This window comes from Apodemus sylvaticus, chromosome 17 (assembly GCF_947179515.1).
Source record: "Apodemus sylvaticus chromosome 17, mApoSyl1.1, whole genome shotgun sequence".
NCBI classification, from domain to species: Eukaryota; Metazoa; Chordata; class Mammalia; order Rodentia; family Muridae; genus Apodemus; species Apodemus sylvaticus.
This window is the reverse complement of record NC_067488.1, coordinates 78,956,567-78,969,473: the sequence shown is the minus strand read 5'-3', so window position 1 is coordinate 78,969,473 and position 12,907 is coordinate 78,956,567. Positions and strand designations below refer to the sequence as shown.

Genomic DNA, 12,907 nt, shown 5'->3' with positions numbered 1-12,907 from the left:
TATTTTTTCCTAAACAACATATTTTAACTCAAAAAGCTTTGGTGTTGCATGTATGTGTGGAAAGCTGCGGCTGTATTCACCATTAAAAGATGGTGCCAGCTTCCACTGTGCCAACTTCGCTTTCTTAGTAAACAAGCTATCTGCACATGTGCAAGAGTATTTTTGCGCCAAATCCCTGCCCGTCCTGGGGCACTCGAATGAGGTCATGAGTAAACAGCCAATCAGGTGTGTACACGTCACACCAAGGGGTATATAAACGGCGTCCATGTTGGGCGCGGGGTCTCCCTCCACGAAAAGCGTCAGTAAAGCTTGGCTGCAGAAGGATCCTAAGTGTTCCGCGTTGTCCTTGCTGGAGAGATGGTAGCACGGGACATCTGGTGCCGAAACTCGGGATACGCCTTATCATCACCGGCACTGAGGAGACCCCCTGGTTAAGGTCACGGGGTGGATTCAGAACTGCAGTGATACGCTAAGGCTCTAAGAGGCATGTCTTTCTTTGGCCTTGATCTCTCCCACCTTTCTCCTTAATTAGCGGGGGCAATTGAAGCCTTCCCAATTGTTTTTGTGGCACTCATCCTTTTTCTTTTGGTTTCATTTTGCTTCCACCGGCCTTGGTGTTAAATCATCATCATTAGGCACAGTCAGACGGATGTAGATAAGCCGTAGTGCCAGCCCGATACATAAGTCTCTCCTGTAGATAAAGGAGCAGTATGGGGACTTCACATTCGGTGGTCACGGCGCTGCAGTCTCTTCTGAGACAGCGCAATCTGAAGGTCTCAACAAAAACTCTAAATTGTTTTGTCAGGGAGGTGGATCGTGTGGCACCCTGGTACGCATGTTCCGGGTCGCTAATGCTTGCTTCATGGGAGAAGCTGGAGAGAGACCTAATTAGAGAACAACAGGCTGGGAAACTAAAAGCAGGGACGATGCCACTGTGGAAGCTTGTGAAATCATGTCTTGAGGATGAGAAATGCCGTTTGTCCATAAAAGCAGGGCAGGAGGTTTTGGAAGAGATTCAGGACAGTCTGTCAGAAATAGAGTGGTGTAAAAGGACCGGTGTGGTCAAAAGTAAAAAAGGTGCACCTAAGAAAAAAGGCCCTTCCAAGGACTCTAGATCTGTGGAAGTGATAGACAAGGGAAAGGACGCCCTGGGAGAGAAAGGTGGAGCAGAAACAAAGAAAGGCAGGCGGGAAAGTCTGTATCCGTTTAGAGAGCTGGAGGCCCTAAACCTAGGCAACTCAGATGATCCTGAAACAGATGAACTTAGTCCCTCCGAAGAGGAGGAATTGGAAGATGAGGTAGCTCAGCACGAGAAGGAGAGATACCGTTCAGACGGTGCATGGCATATTAAGACGGGGAGGGGCAAGAACAAAGGCCACATGACCTCGCGACTTCAAGGTCCCGCTGCACCTCTGCCTTATGCGGAAGCATATGGGTCAGATTCGTTCCTCTCCCAGAAGGAACGGAGAAAGCTGCAACAGGCTTTTACAGTTTTTGAAGGGGAAGCAGGGGCTCGAATCTTTGCCCCGGTAGTGTTCCGTGAGATCAAAGAACTTGCAGAGTCAGTCCGTAATTATTGGATTACTGCCAATTTTACTATCTCATTGGTGGAGCGGCTGAATGATCAAGCCATGACTCCCAGAGACTGGCAGACTGTGGCCAAGGCTGCTTTGCCTAATATGGGTCTATATATGGAATGGAAAGCCCTTTGGTATGACCTTCTGCAGACCCAGGCTAAGGCTAACTCTGCGGTTGGAGGGGATCAGAGACAGTGGACCTTTGAACTCCTGACAGGACAAGGACCCTTTGCTAATAATCAAACCAATTTTGCCTGGGGTGCTTATGGGCAGATATCTACTGCCGCCATTAGGGCTTGGAAAAGTCTCTCAAAGAGAGGAGACCCAGGAGGACATCTAACAAAAATTGTTCAAGGCCCACAGGAACCATTTTCAGAATTTGTGGCTAGAATGACAGAGGCTGCAGGGAGGATTTTTGGAGATCCTGAGCAAGCCATGCCCCTGATAGAGCAGCTGATTTATGAACAGGCTACTCAAGAATGCAAAGCTGCTATAGCCCCTAGGAAAAGTAAGGGTCTTCAGGACTGGGTGAAAGTTTGTAGAGAACTTGGGGGTCCTCTCACTAATGCTGGTCTTGCTGCTGCTATCCTTCAGAGCCAAAAGGGCTCGAGGGTAGGAGAACAGAGGACATGTTTTAACTGTGGCAGGACTGGGCATTTAAAAAGGGACTGCCGGGCCCCTGGTAAGAAGAGGGTGCCTGGGGTTTGCACCAGATGCGGAAAGGGCTATCACTGGGCCAATGAGTGCCGCTCGGTGAGAGACATCAGGGGCCGGTCACTGCAGCCTGCTCCTGCCTTGGCTGGAGAAGAAGGCGATGGTCCAAAAAACGGGCGCCAGGGCCCCAGGTCTCAGGGCCCCAAAACATATGGGACTGCAACAAACCGGTGGGGGATATGCAACTCCATAGAGCAACTCAGGGATCGTGTGGACTGGACCTCTGGTCCACAGCCCGATTCATGCTGATGCCCCAGATGGGAATTCAGCCCATACCTACGGATTTTAGAGGGCCTTTGCCAAGAGGAACCGTAGGATTAATTCTGGGCCACTCTTCCCTCACTATGAAAGGACTTGTCGTTCACCCTGGAGTTGTGGATCAGGATTACGAGGGGGAACTTCAGGTTCTCTGCTCCAGCCCTCAGGGCGTTTTCTCTATCTCATCAGGTGACAGGATTGCCCAATTAGTGGTTTTACCTGGTCTGCATGACCAGTATCCCTCCTCCGGCCCCCCTCGAGGGACCCAGAGGTTTGGCACCTCTGGCAGTGATTTAGCCTATTTGGTAGTGAACCTTGACACCCAGCCCGTACTGGAGCTTCAGATAGAAGGAAAGTCCTTTAAAGGCATTTTAGATACCGGGGCAGACAAAAGTATTGTTTCTTCTTGTTGGTGGCCTAAGTCCTGGCCACTGATAGAATCGTCCCACCCCCTCCGGGGGTTGGGCTATGAGGCAAGCCCCACCATCAGCTCACGCCCCTTAAGGTGGCGCTCCCTAGAGGGACAGTTGGGAGAATTCACTCCCTTTGTTCTCCCTCTTCCTGTCAACTTATGGGGGAGGGACATATTGCTAGGTCTGGGGCTAACCTTAACGAATGATACCCATTGCAACAAGCAATGGGTATCATGAGAAAGATGGGTTATAGAGAGGGGAAAGGATTAGGAAAAGAAGAACAGGGAAGACAAGACCCACTTCCCCAAGAAGGAAATGTCGGAAGGCAGGGCCTGGGTTTTTTCTAGGGGTCATTGAGGGCGTTATGCCCATACCCTGGCTCACAGAGGAAGCTGTATGGGTTCCTCAATGGCCTCTAACCTCTGAAAAATTGGAAGCTGCTATTAAGCTGGTTGATGAACAATTACAGCTTGGTCATTTAGGACCTTCTACCTCACCATGGAACACTCCATGGTGTCAGGGAAGTGGAGACTTCTCCATGATCTGAGAGCCATTAATGCACAGATGCGTCTATTTGGCTCGATCCAGCGAGGCCTACCCTTGCTTTCTGCCTTACCTAAGCAATGGGAGATAATAATCATAGATATTAAGGACTGTTTCTTTTCCATTCCCTTGTGCCCACAAGATAGACAAAGGTTTGCATTTACTATACCAGCTATTAATCATTTTGAGCCAGATAAGAGATTTCAATGGAAAGTTCTACCTCAGGCCATGGCCAATAGCCCCACCATGTGCCAATTATATGTACAGTTAGCTCTTGAACCCATAAAGAAACGCTTTCCTTCTCTGCTTCTTGCTATTTATATGGATGATATTTTAATATGTAATAAAGATTTGGATGTTCTACAGGAAGCGTTTCCCATTTTGTTGAAAGCTTTAGAGCAATGGGGATTGCATGTAGCCACAGAAAAGGTGCAGATTGCAAAAATGGGATCCTTTTTGGGGTCTGTAATTTATCCTGACAAAATAGTTCCTCAGAAATTGGAGATTCGCAGAGATCACCTGCGTACATTAAATGACTTTCAAAAGTTGCTGGGGGACATAAATTGGCTGAGGCCATTTTTTAAGGATTCCTTCTGCTGAGTTAAAACCCTTATTTGATATTCTGGAAGGAGATCCTCATATCTCCTCTCCGAGAGCATTAACACCAGCTGCAAGCCAGGTCTTGCAAATTGTGGAAAATGCCCTACAAGATGCCCAATTGCAGCGCATTGATGAAACTAAGCATTTTGATTTCTGTGTTTTTAAAACTATACAACTACCGACAGCCGTCTTATGGCAAGATGGGCCGTTATTATGGGTTCACCCCAATGCTTGTCCTGCTAAAATAATAGACTGGTACCCTGATGCAGTTGCACAACTTGCGCTGTGCGGGATCAAAGCCGCAGTTACTCATTTTGGACAAGATCCTGCTACTTTGATTGTGCCATATACTGCAGCACAAGTTCAAACTTTGGCAGCTACATCCAATGATTGGGCAATTTTAGTTTCCTCCTTTGCTGGACAAATTGACAATCATTATCCAAAGCATCCAATTTTCCAGTTTGCCCTAAGTCAGGCTGTAGTATTCCCACGAGTAACAGCCAGAAATTCACTCCCAGATGGAATCATAGTGTATACTGATGGATCAAAAACTGGTGTAGGTGCTTATGTAGTTAATGGTGAAGTAGTATCTAAACAATATAATGAAACCTCACCTCAAGTTGTGGAATGTTTAGTGGTACTAGAGGTTCTTGAGACCTTCCCAGGACCACTTAATATTGTGTCTGATTCTTCCTATGTGGTTAATGCAGTTAATCTTCTTGAGACAGCTGGGGTAATAAAACCCTCCAGCAGAGTTGCTAACATTTTTCAACAAATACAAACTGTCTTATTGAATAGAAAATTCCCTGTTTATATTACTCATATCAGAGCACATTCGGGCCTCCCTGGTCCTATGTCGCTGGGAAATGATTTGGCAGATAAAGCCACCAAGATCGTGGCTGTTGCAATGTCTTCCCAGATAGAAGCGGCAAAAGAATTTCATAAGCGCTTTCATGTAACAGCTGAAACCTTACACCACCGATTTGCTCTGACTAGAAAAGAAGCTAGAGAAATAGTTACCCAATGTCAAAATTGTTGTCAGTTTTTGCCTGTGCCTCACGTGGGAATTAATCCACGGGGAATTCGACCGCTACAAATATGGCAGATGGATGTTACTCACATCCTTTCTTTTGGAAGACTCCAGTACTTGCATGTTTCTATTGATACATGCTCTGGCATTATGTGTGGTACACCTTTAACCGGAGAAAAGGCCTCCCATGTAATTCAACATTGCCTCGAGGCGTGGAGTGCTTGGGGCAAACCCAGACTCCTCAAGACAGATAATAGACCAGTATATACTTCTCAAAAATTTCGGCAGTTCTGTAGTCAAATGGATGTAACTCATTTAACTGGCCTCCCATATAATCCCCAAGGGCATTGTAGAGCGCGCCCACCGCACTCTCAAATCTTACATAATTAAACAAAAGGGGGGAATCGAGGAGGCTCTACCCCCGGTACCAAGAGTAGCCATTTCCATGGCACTCTTTACTTTTAATTTTTTAAATCTTGATGACCAAGGCCATACTGCCGCTGACCGACACTGTTCAGAACCTGACAGGCCAAAAGAAATGGTCAAATGGAAAGATGTGTTTTCTGGTCAATGGAAAGGCCCGGATCCTATTTTAATAAGATCCAGGGGAGCTGTTTGTGTTTTCTCACAGGGGGAAGATAATCCATTCTGGTTGCCGGAGCGACTGACATGGAGAATTCTGACACCTGAAGATGACACCTGGACGGATCCCACAGAAACTACTCCTGGCCCTTGTGCTGCCTCTTTGGATTTGGGTTCCTAGTATATTGGGAGAATACATATGGGCTATCTTGTCGGCCTTCCCAAAGCCAATACCTGTCCGTCATGATGCAGTTGTTTTCCCAAAGTTTTTTACAACTAACAAAACCTTAGAATTGCCATACTTGCCGTATGACCCCACCCGAGCTCCTTTAGGGGAGAGTCGCTCTTTACTAGAGCGAGGTTCTCTCTGTTTTGAATTTGATGGGGTAGGAGAATGCATCAAGCTCACGGGCCAGGCCTTGGGAATGTTTGACAAGCAGAAGGGAGGCTGGCTGAAGCGGACCCGGGATACCTCTAACCCAGACAAAATAGTTACAAAACGGGCCTTCTGGCAAGAGGCAATCTGGATTAATGGCACATTTCTATCACCCAATTTTCTAAACAAGGAGCGTCCTCGTCAACCCAGGATAGCCCCACATTGTAGTTGGGAGGACGAAGGGTTAATTCCACCCTGGTCTGATTGTCAATCCTCTATTACTCGTTGGGCAGACCAAGCTAAAACCTTTTCCTTTTCCCCCAATATGATGGTAAGCCAAGAGGAAGACTTTGCTATGAAACAGGGACTCTTTATACAGGACATTAGAATGCACCCTTTCCGTAAGTGGGTACTTTGTGGAGTTAATGGCAGCTGTTCAGATCTTAATTCCTTGGCTTTTATCCGAGGAGGAGCTGCTGGAAGGGCCTCTTTTACTGGTGCTTCAAAATCTTTTCAGTCTCGGGGACTAAGGGTTGCTATTCCAGGAGAGGATAGAATTACACAAACATATACTATTTCTACAATAGAAATCACTAGATTCAATAAAACCCTGGTGAATCAAATTGACTACCCACCTATCCCGGTATGCGTCTATCCCCCTTTCTTGTTTATTCTCTCAAATAAATCATTTGAGAAGTGTTCCAGTGACACTTGTTGGATGTCCCAGTGTTGGGATTCCGAATGGGCTACCCGTGCCATGGTAGCCAGGGTTCCACGGTGGATTCCTGTTCCCGTGGAAGTCCCTTCTACCCTATCCATGCTCAGACAGAAAAGAGATTTTGGTATCACTGCAGCTATTGTTGTGGCCATCTCCGTTAGTGTGGTTGATGCTACAACTGCTGGGATTGCTATGGTAACCAAAGTTCAAACAGACAGGGTCCTGAACCAATTGTCAGCCAAGGTGGCGGATGCTGTCAATGTCTATACTTCTGCTAGTGTTCAACTAAAGGGTGGGTTAAAGATTAGTAACCAACGCCTCGATCTGGTGGAAGAAAGACTAAATATTCTTTTTCAACTTGCTCAATTGGGATGCGCAAGAAAACTGGGTGCGCTTTGCATTACTGGTGTGCAGTATGAAAATCTCACCCACGCGGCGAATTTGTCTAGGTAATCGTCATTATATCTTGCAGGAAATTTGTCTGAGGGCTTCGATGAAACTCTCGAATCTTTGCAGGCAGCAGTGTTGGCTGTCAATTCAACTCGAGTGGACCTACCGCTGACAGAGGGACTCTCTCCCTGGACCACTTCAACCTTTTCTTACTTTAAGGAGTGGGTGGGGGTGAGTCTATTTGGCGCAGCCTTAAGCTGTGGATGCGTGTTCACGCTTTGACTGGTCTGCAAACTCAGATCTCAACAAAGACGTGACAAGGTTGTGATTGCTCAAGCACTTGTGGCTATTAATCAAGGCGCCTCCCCAGAGATCTGGTTATCCATGTTAAAATAATCTTACAAGCACTGGACTGCTCAGCTCTTGCACCCCTAGAGGTTAGACTCATTGCACAGGGATGAGTGAGTAAGTCCTTTCACTCTGATGGATTGTCGGGCTAAGCACCGTATAATGGTTGTTCAGACTTTTGGACACTCTTAGAAGACAAGGCGAATTGCATGAGGGTTGTGTGTCCAAGTGTCCCTCCCCTAGGAAAAACGGCATGAGTGCAAGTCAGGACGACCCTGGGAGAAGGAACCTAAAGGTCTTGTTCTGTACATGGTGCTCTTATTCACCTTACTAGGGATTCGACCTCTACCTTCATCCATTACAGAGTGGCTTGCATTTTTTAATAAAATTAAAAAGGGAGAGATGTGGAAAGCTGCGGCTGTATTCGCCATTACATGATGGCGCCGGCTTCCACTGTGCCAACTTCGCTTTCTTAGTAAACAAGCTATCTGCGCATGTGCAAGAGTATTTTCGCGCCAAATCTCTGCCCGTCCCGGGGCACTCAAATGAAGTCATGAGTAAACAGCCAATCAGGTGTGTACACATCACGCCAAGGGGTATATAAACGGCGTCCATGTTGGGCGCGGGGTCTCCCTCCACGAAAAGCATCAGTAAAGCTTGGCTGCAGAAGGATCCTAAGTGTGCCACGTCGTTCTTGCTGGCGAGACGGTAGCGCGGGACATGTATGTCTAAGTGTGTAGCCTCAAAAGAGAACGCACAGGAGAGTTTTCTCTCGCAAGAATATGTAAGAATACCACGTTACAAGGAAATACAGTTTTGCAGAGTAAAACAAATATGTACATATTCGAAATACTTAAACTTAACAAGATGAAATAATGCATCATACAAAATTATCTAGTATTTCCTAAACAACACGTTGTAACTCGAAAAGATTTGGTGTGGCATGTATGTCTAAGCGTGTAGCCTCAAAAGAGAACCGACAGGAGAATTTTCTCTCAGAAAAATATGTCAGAATACCATGTTTTAAGGAAATCCTGCATCGTGCGAAATTATCTTCTTTTTCCTAAACAACACGTTGTAATTCGAAAAGCTTTGGTGTTGTGTGTATATCTAAGAGTGTAGCCTCAAAAGAGAAGGCACAGGAGAGTTTTCTCTCGAAAGAATATGTAAGAATACCATGTTACAAAGAAATACAGTTTAGCAGAGTAAAGACAAATACGTACCTATTAGAAATACTTAATCTTTACGAGAAGAAATAAAGCATCATACAAAATTATCTTGTATTTCCTAAACAACACATTATAACTCGAAAAGATTTGTTGTGGCGTGAATGTCTAAGCGTTTAAATTCAAAAGAGAATGCACAGGAGAGTTTTCTGTGGAAAAAATATGTCAAAATACCACGTTTTAAGGAAATCCTGCATCGTGTGAAATTATCTTGTTTTTCTTAAACAACACTTTGTAACTCGAATAGCTTTGGTTTTCCGTGTATGTCTAAGTGTGTAGCCTCGAAAGAGAACGCACAGGAGCATTTTCTCTCAAAAGAATATGTAAGAATACCACATTATAAGGAAATACAGTGTTGCAGAGTAAAGACAAATACGTACGTATAGGAAATACTTAAACTACGAGAAGAAATAACGCATCATGCAAAATTATCTTGTTTTTTCTAAACAACACGTTGTAACTCGACAAGTTTTGGTGTTGCGTGTATGTCTAAGCATGTAGCCTCAAAAGAAAATGCACAGGAGAGTTTTCTCTCGAAAGAATATATAAGAATACCACGTTATAAGGAAATACAGTGTTGCAGAGCAAAGACAAATACTTACGTATTAGAAATACTTAAACTTTACAAGAAGAATTAACGGATCATAAAAAAATTATCTTGTATTTCCTAAAAAAAAAAAAAAAAGCGTAAATCGAAAAGATTTGGTGTTGTGTGTATGTCTAAATGTGTAGCCTCAAAATAGAACCCTCAGGAGAATTTTCTCTCAAAAAAATATGTCAGAAAACAACGTTTTAAGGAAATCCTGCATCGTGCGAAATTATCTTGTTTTTCCCTAAACAACACGTTGTAACTCGAATAGCTTTGGTGTTGCGTGTATGTATAAGCGTGTAGTCTCAAAAGAGACCACACAGGAGAGTTTTCTCTCAAAAAAATATGTCAGAAAACCACGTTTTAAGGAAATCCTGCATCGTGCGAAATTATCTTGTTTTTCCTAAACAACACGTTGTAACGCTTAAAGCGTTGGTGTTGCGTGTATGTCTAAGCGTGTAACCTCAAAAGAGAACGCACAGGAAAGTTTTCTCTCGAAAGAATATGTAAGAATACCACGTTATAAGGAAATACAGTGTTGCAGAGTAAAGACAACTACGTACGTATTAGAAATACTAAAACTTTACGAGAAGAAATAACGCACCGTGCAATATTATCTTTTTTTTTTCCTAAACACGCTGTAACTTGAAAAGATTTGGTTTTGCGTGTATGTCTAAGCTTTTAGCCTCAGAAGAGAACGCACAGGAGAGTTTTCTCTAGAAAAAATATGTCAGAATAACACGTGTTATGGAAATGCCGCATCGTCCCTAATTATCTTATTTTTCCTAAACAACATGTTGTAACTCGAAAAGCATTGGTGTTGCGTGTATGTCTAAGTGTGTAGCCTCAAAAGAGTATGCACAGGAGAGTTTTCTCTCGCAAGAATATGTGAGAATACCACGTTATAAGGAAATACAGTGTTGCAGAGTAAAGACAAATATTTACATATTAGAAATACTTAAACTTTACAGGAAGAAATAACTCATCGTATAAAATTATCTAGTATTTCCTAAACAACACATTGTAACTCGAAAAGATTTCGTGTTGCATGTATGTCTAAGCGTGTATCCTCAAAAGAGAACACACAGGATAGTTTTCACTCGAAAAAATATGTCAGAATACCACGTTTAAGGAAATCCCGCATCGTGCAAAATTATCTTGTTTTTCTTAAACAACACGTTGTAACTCGAAAAGCTTTGGTGTCGCGTGTATGTCTAAGCATGTAGTCTCAAAAGAGAACGCACAGGAGAGTTTTCTCTCGAAAGAATATGTAAGAATACCACGTTATAAGGAAATACAGTGTTGCAGAGTAAAGACAAATACGTTCGTATAGAAATACTCAAACTTTACGAGAAGAAATAATGCATCGTAAAAATTATCTTGTATTTCCTAAACAACACGTTGTAACTAGAAAAGATTTGGTGTTGTGTGTATGTGTAAATGTGTAGCCTCGAAAGAGAACCCACCGGAGAATTTTCTCTTGAAAAAATATGTCAGAATACCACGTTTTAAAGAAATCCTGCATCATGCGAAATTATCTTGTTTTTCCTAAACAACAGGTTGTAACTCGAAAAGCTTTGGTGTTGGGTGTATGTCTAAGCGTGTAGCCTCAAAGAGAACGCACAGGAGAGTTTTCTATCGAAAAAATATGTCAGAATACCACGTATTAAGAAAATCCGGGATCGTGCGAAATTATCTTGTTTTTCTTAAACAACTTGTTGTAACTCGAAAAGCTTTGGAGTTGCGTTTTTGTCTAAGCGTGCAGCCTCAAACGAGAATGCACAGGAGAGTTTTCTCTCGAAAGAATATGTAAGAATACCACATTATATGGAAATACAGTGTTGCAGAGTAAAGACAAATACGTAAGTATTGGAAATACTTAAACTTTACAAGAAGAAAGAACGCATCGTGCAATATTATCTATTTTTTCCTAAACATCATGTTGTAACTCAAAAAGATTTGGTGTTGCGTGTATGTCTAAGCTTTTAGCCTCAAAATAGAACGCACAGGAGGGTTTGATCTCGAAAAAAATATATCAGAATACCACGTTTTAAGGAAATCCCACATTGTGCGAAATTATCTTGTTTTTCCTAAACAACACGTTGTAACTCGAAAAGCTTTGGTGTTGCGTGTATGTCTAAGCGAATAGCCTCAAAAGAGTGCTCACAGGAGAGCTTTCTCTCGAAAGAATATGTAAGAATGCCACGTTATAAGGAAATACAGTGTTGCAGAGTAAAGACAAATACATATGTATTAGAAACACTTAAACTTTACAAGAATAACACATCGTAAAAAAGTATCTTGTATTTCCTAAACAACACGTTGTAATTTGAAATGATTTGGTGTTGCGTGTATGTCTAAACGTGTAGCCTCAAAAGAGAACCCACAGGAGTATTTTCTCTCGAAAAAATATTTCAGAATACCACGTTTTAAGGAAATCCTGCATCATGCGTAATTATCTTAATTTTCTTAAACAACATGTTTAACTCGAAAAGCTTTGTTGTTGCGTGTATGTCTAAGTGTGTAGCCTCAAAAGAGAATGCACAAGAAAGTTTTCTCTCGCAAGAATATATGAGAATACCACTTTACAAGGAAATACAGTTTTACAGAGTAAAGACAAATACGTATAAATTAGAAATACATAAACTTTACGAGAAGAAATAATGCATCGTCTAAAATTATCTAGTATTTCCTAAACAACACGTTGTAACTCGAAAACATTTGGTGTTGTGTGTATTTCTAAATGTGTGGCCTCAAAAGAGAACCCACAGGAGAAATTTCTTTCGAAAAATATGTCAGAATACCACGTTTTAAGGAAATACTGCATCGCGTGAAATTATCTTGTTTTTCCTAAACAACACGTTGTAACTCGAAAAGATTTTGTGTTACGTGTATTTGTAGCCTCAACAGAGAATGCAAAGGAGAGTTTTCTGTCGAAAAACTATGTCATAATACCACGTTTTAAGGAAATCCCACATCCTGCGAAATTATCTTGTTTTTCTTAAGGAACACGTTGTAACTCGAAAAGCTTTGGTGTTGCGTGTATGCCTAAGCGTGTAGCCTCAAAAGAGAACGCACAGGAGAGTTTTCTCTCGAAAGAATATGTAAGAATACCACATTATAAGGAAATACAGTGTTGCAGAGTAAAGACAAATAAGTACTTATTAGAAAAACTTGAACTTTACAAGAAGAAATAAAGCGTCGTCAAAATTATCATGTTTTTCCTAAACAACACGTTGTAACTCGAAAAGATTTGGTGTTGCGCGTATGTCTAAGTGTGTAGCCCCAAATGAGAATGCACAGGAGAGTTTTCTCTCCAAAAAAAATATGTCTGAATACCACGTTTTAAGTAAATCCTCCATTTTGCGAAATTATCTTTTTTTTCCTAAACAACATGTTTTAACTCGAAAAGCTTTGGTGTTGCGTGTATGTCTACGTGTGTAGCCTCTAAGGAGAATTCACAGGAGAGTTTTCTCTGGCAAGAATATGTAAGAATACCAGGTTACAAGGAAATACAGATTTGCAGAGTAAAGACAAATACGT

The 12,907-nt window shown here is 42.6% G+C and overlaps 1 protein-coding gene across 1 annotated transcript; it reads left to right on the top strand.

Moving 5' to 3' along the window:
* The first annotated feature begins 710 nt into the window (after positions 1 to 710).
* On the top strand, positions 711 to 2,540 carry LOC127667433 (igE-binding protein-like). The gene has a single exon (XM_052160400.1). It carries the CDS (start codon positions 711 to 713, stop codon positions 2,538 to 2,540), a length of 1,830 nt encoding a protein of 609 aa, XP_052016360.1.
* The last annotated feature ends 10,367 nt before the right edge of the window (positions 2,541 to 12,907 follow it).

Bases quoted from the DNA above. Each gene is read 5' to 3' on its own strand.
- LOC127667433 (XM_052160400.1), top strand. From the start codon at position 711: ATGGGGACTTCACATTCGGTGGTCACGGCGCTGCAGTCTCTTCTGAGA.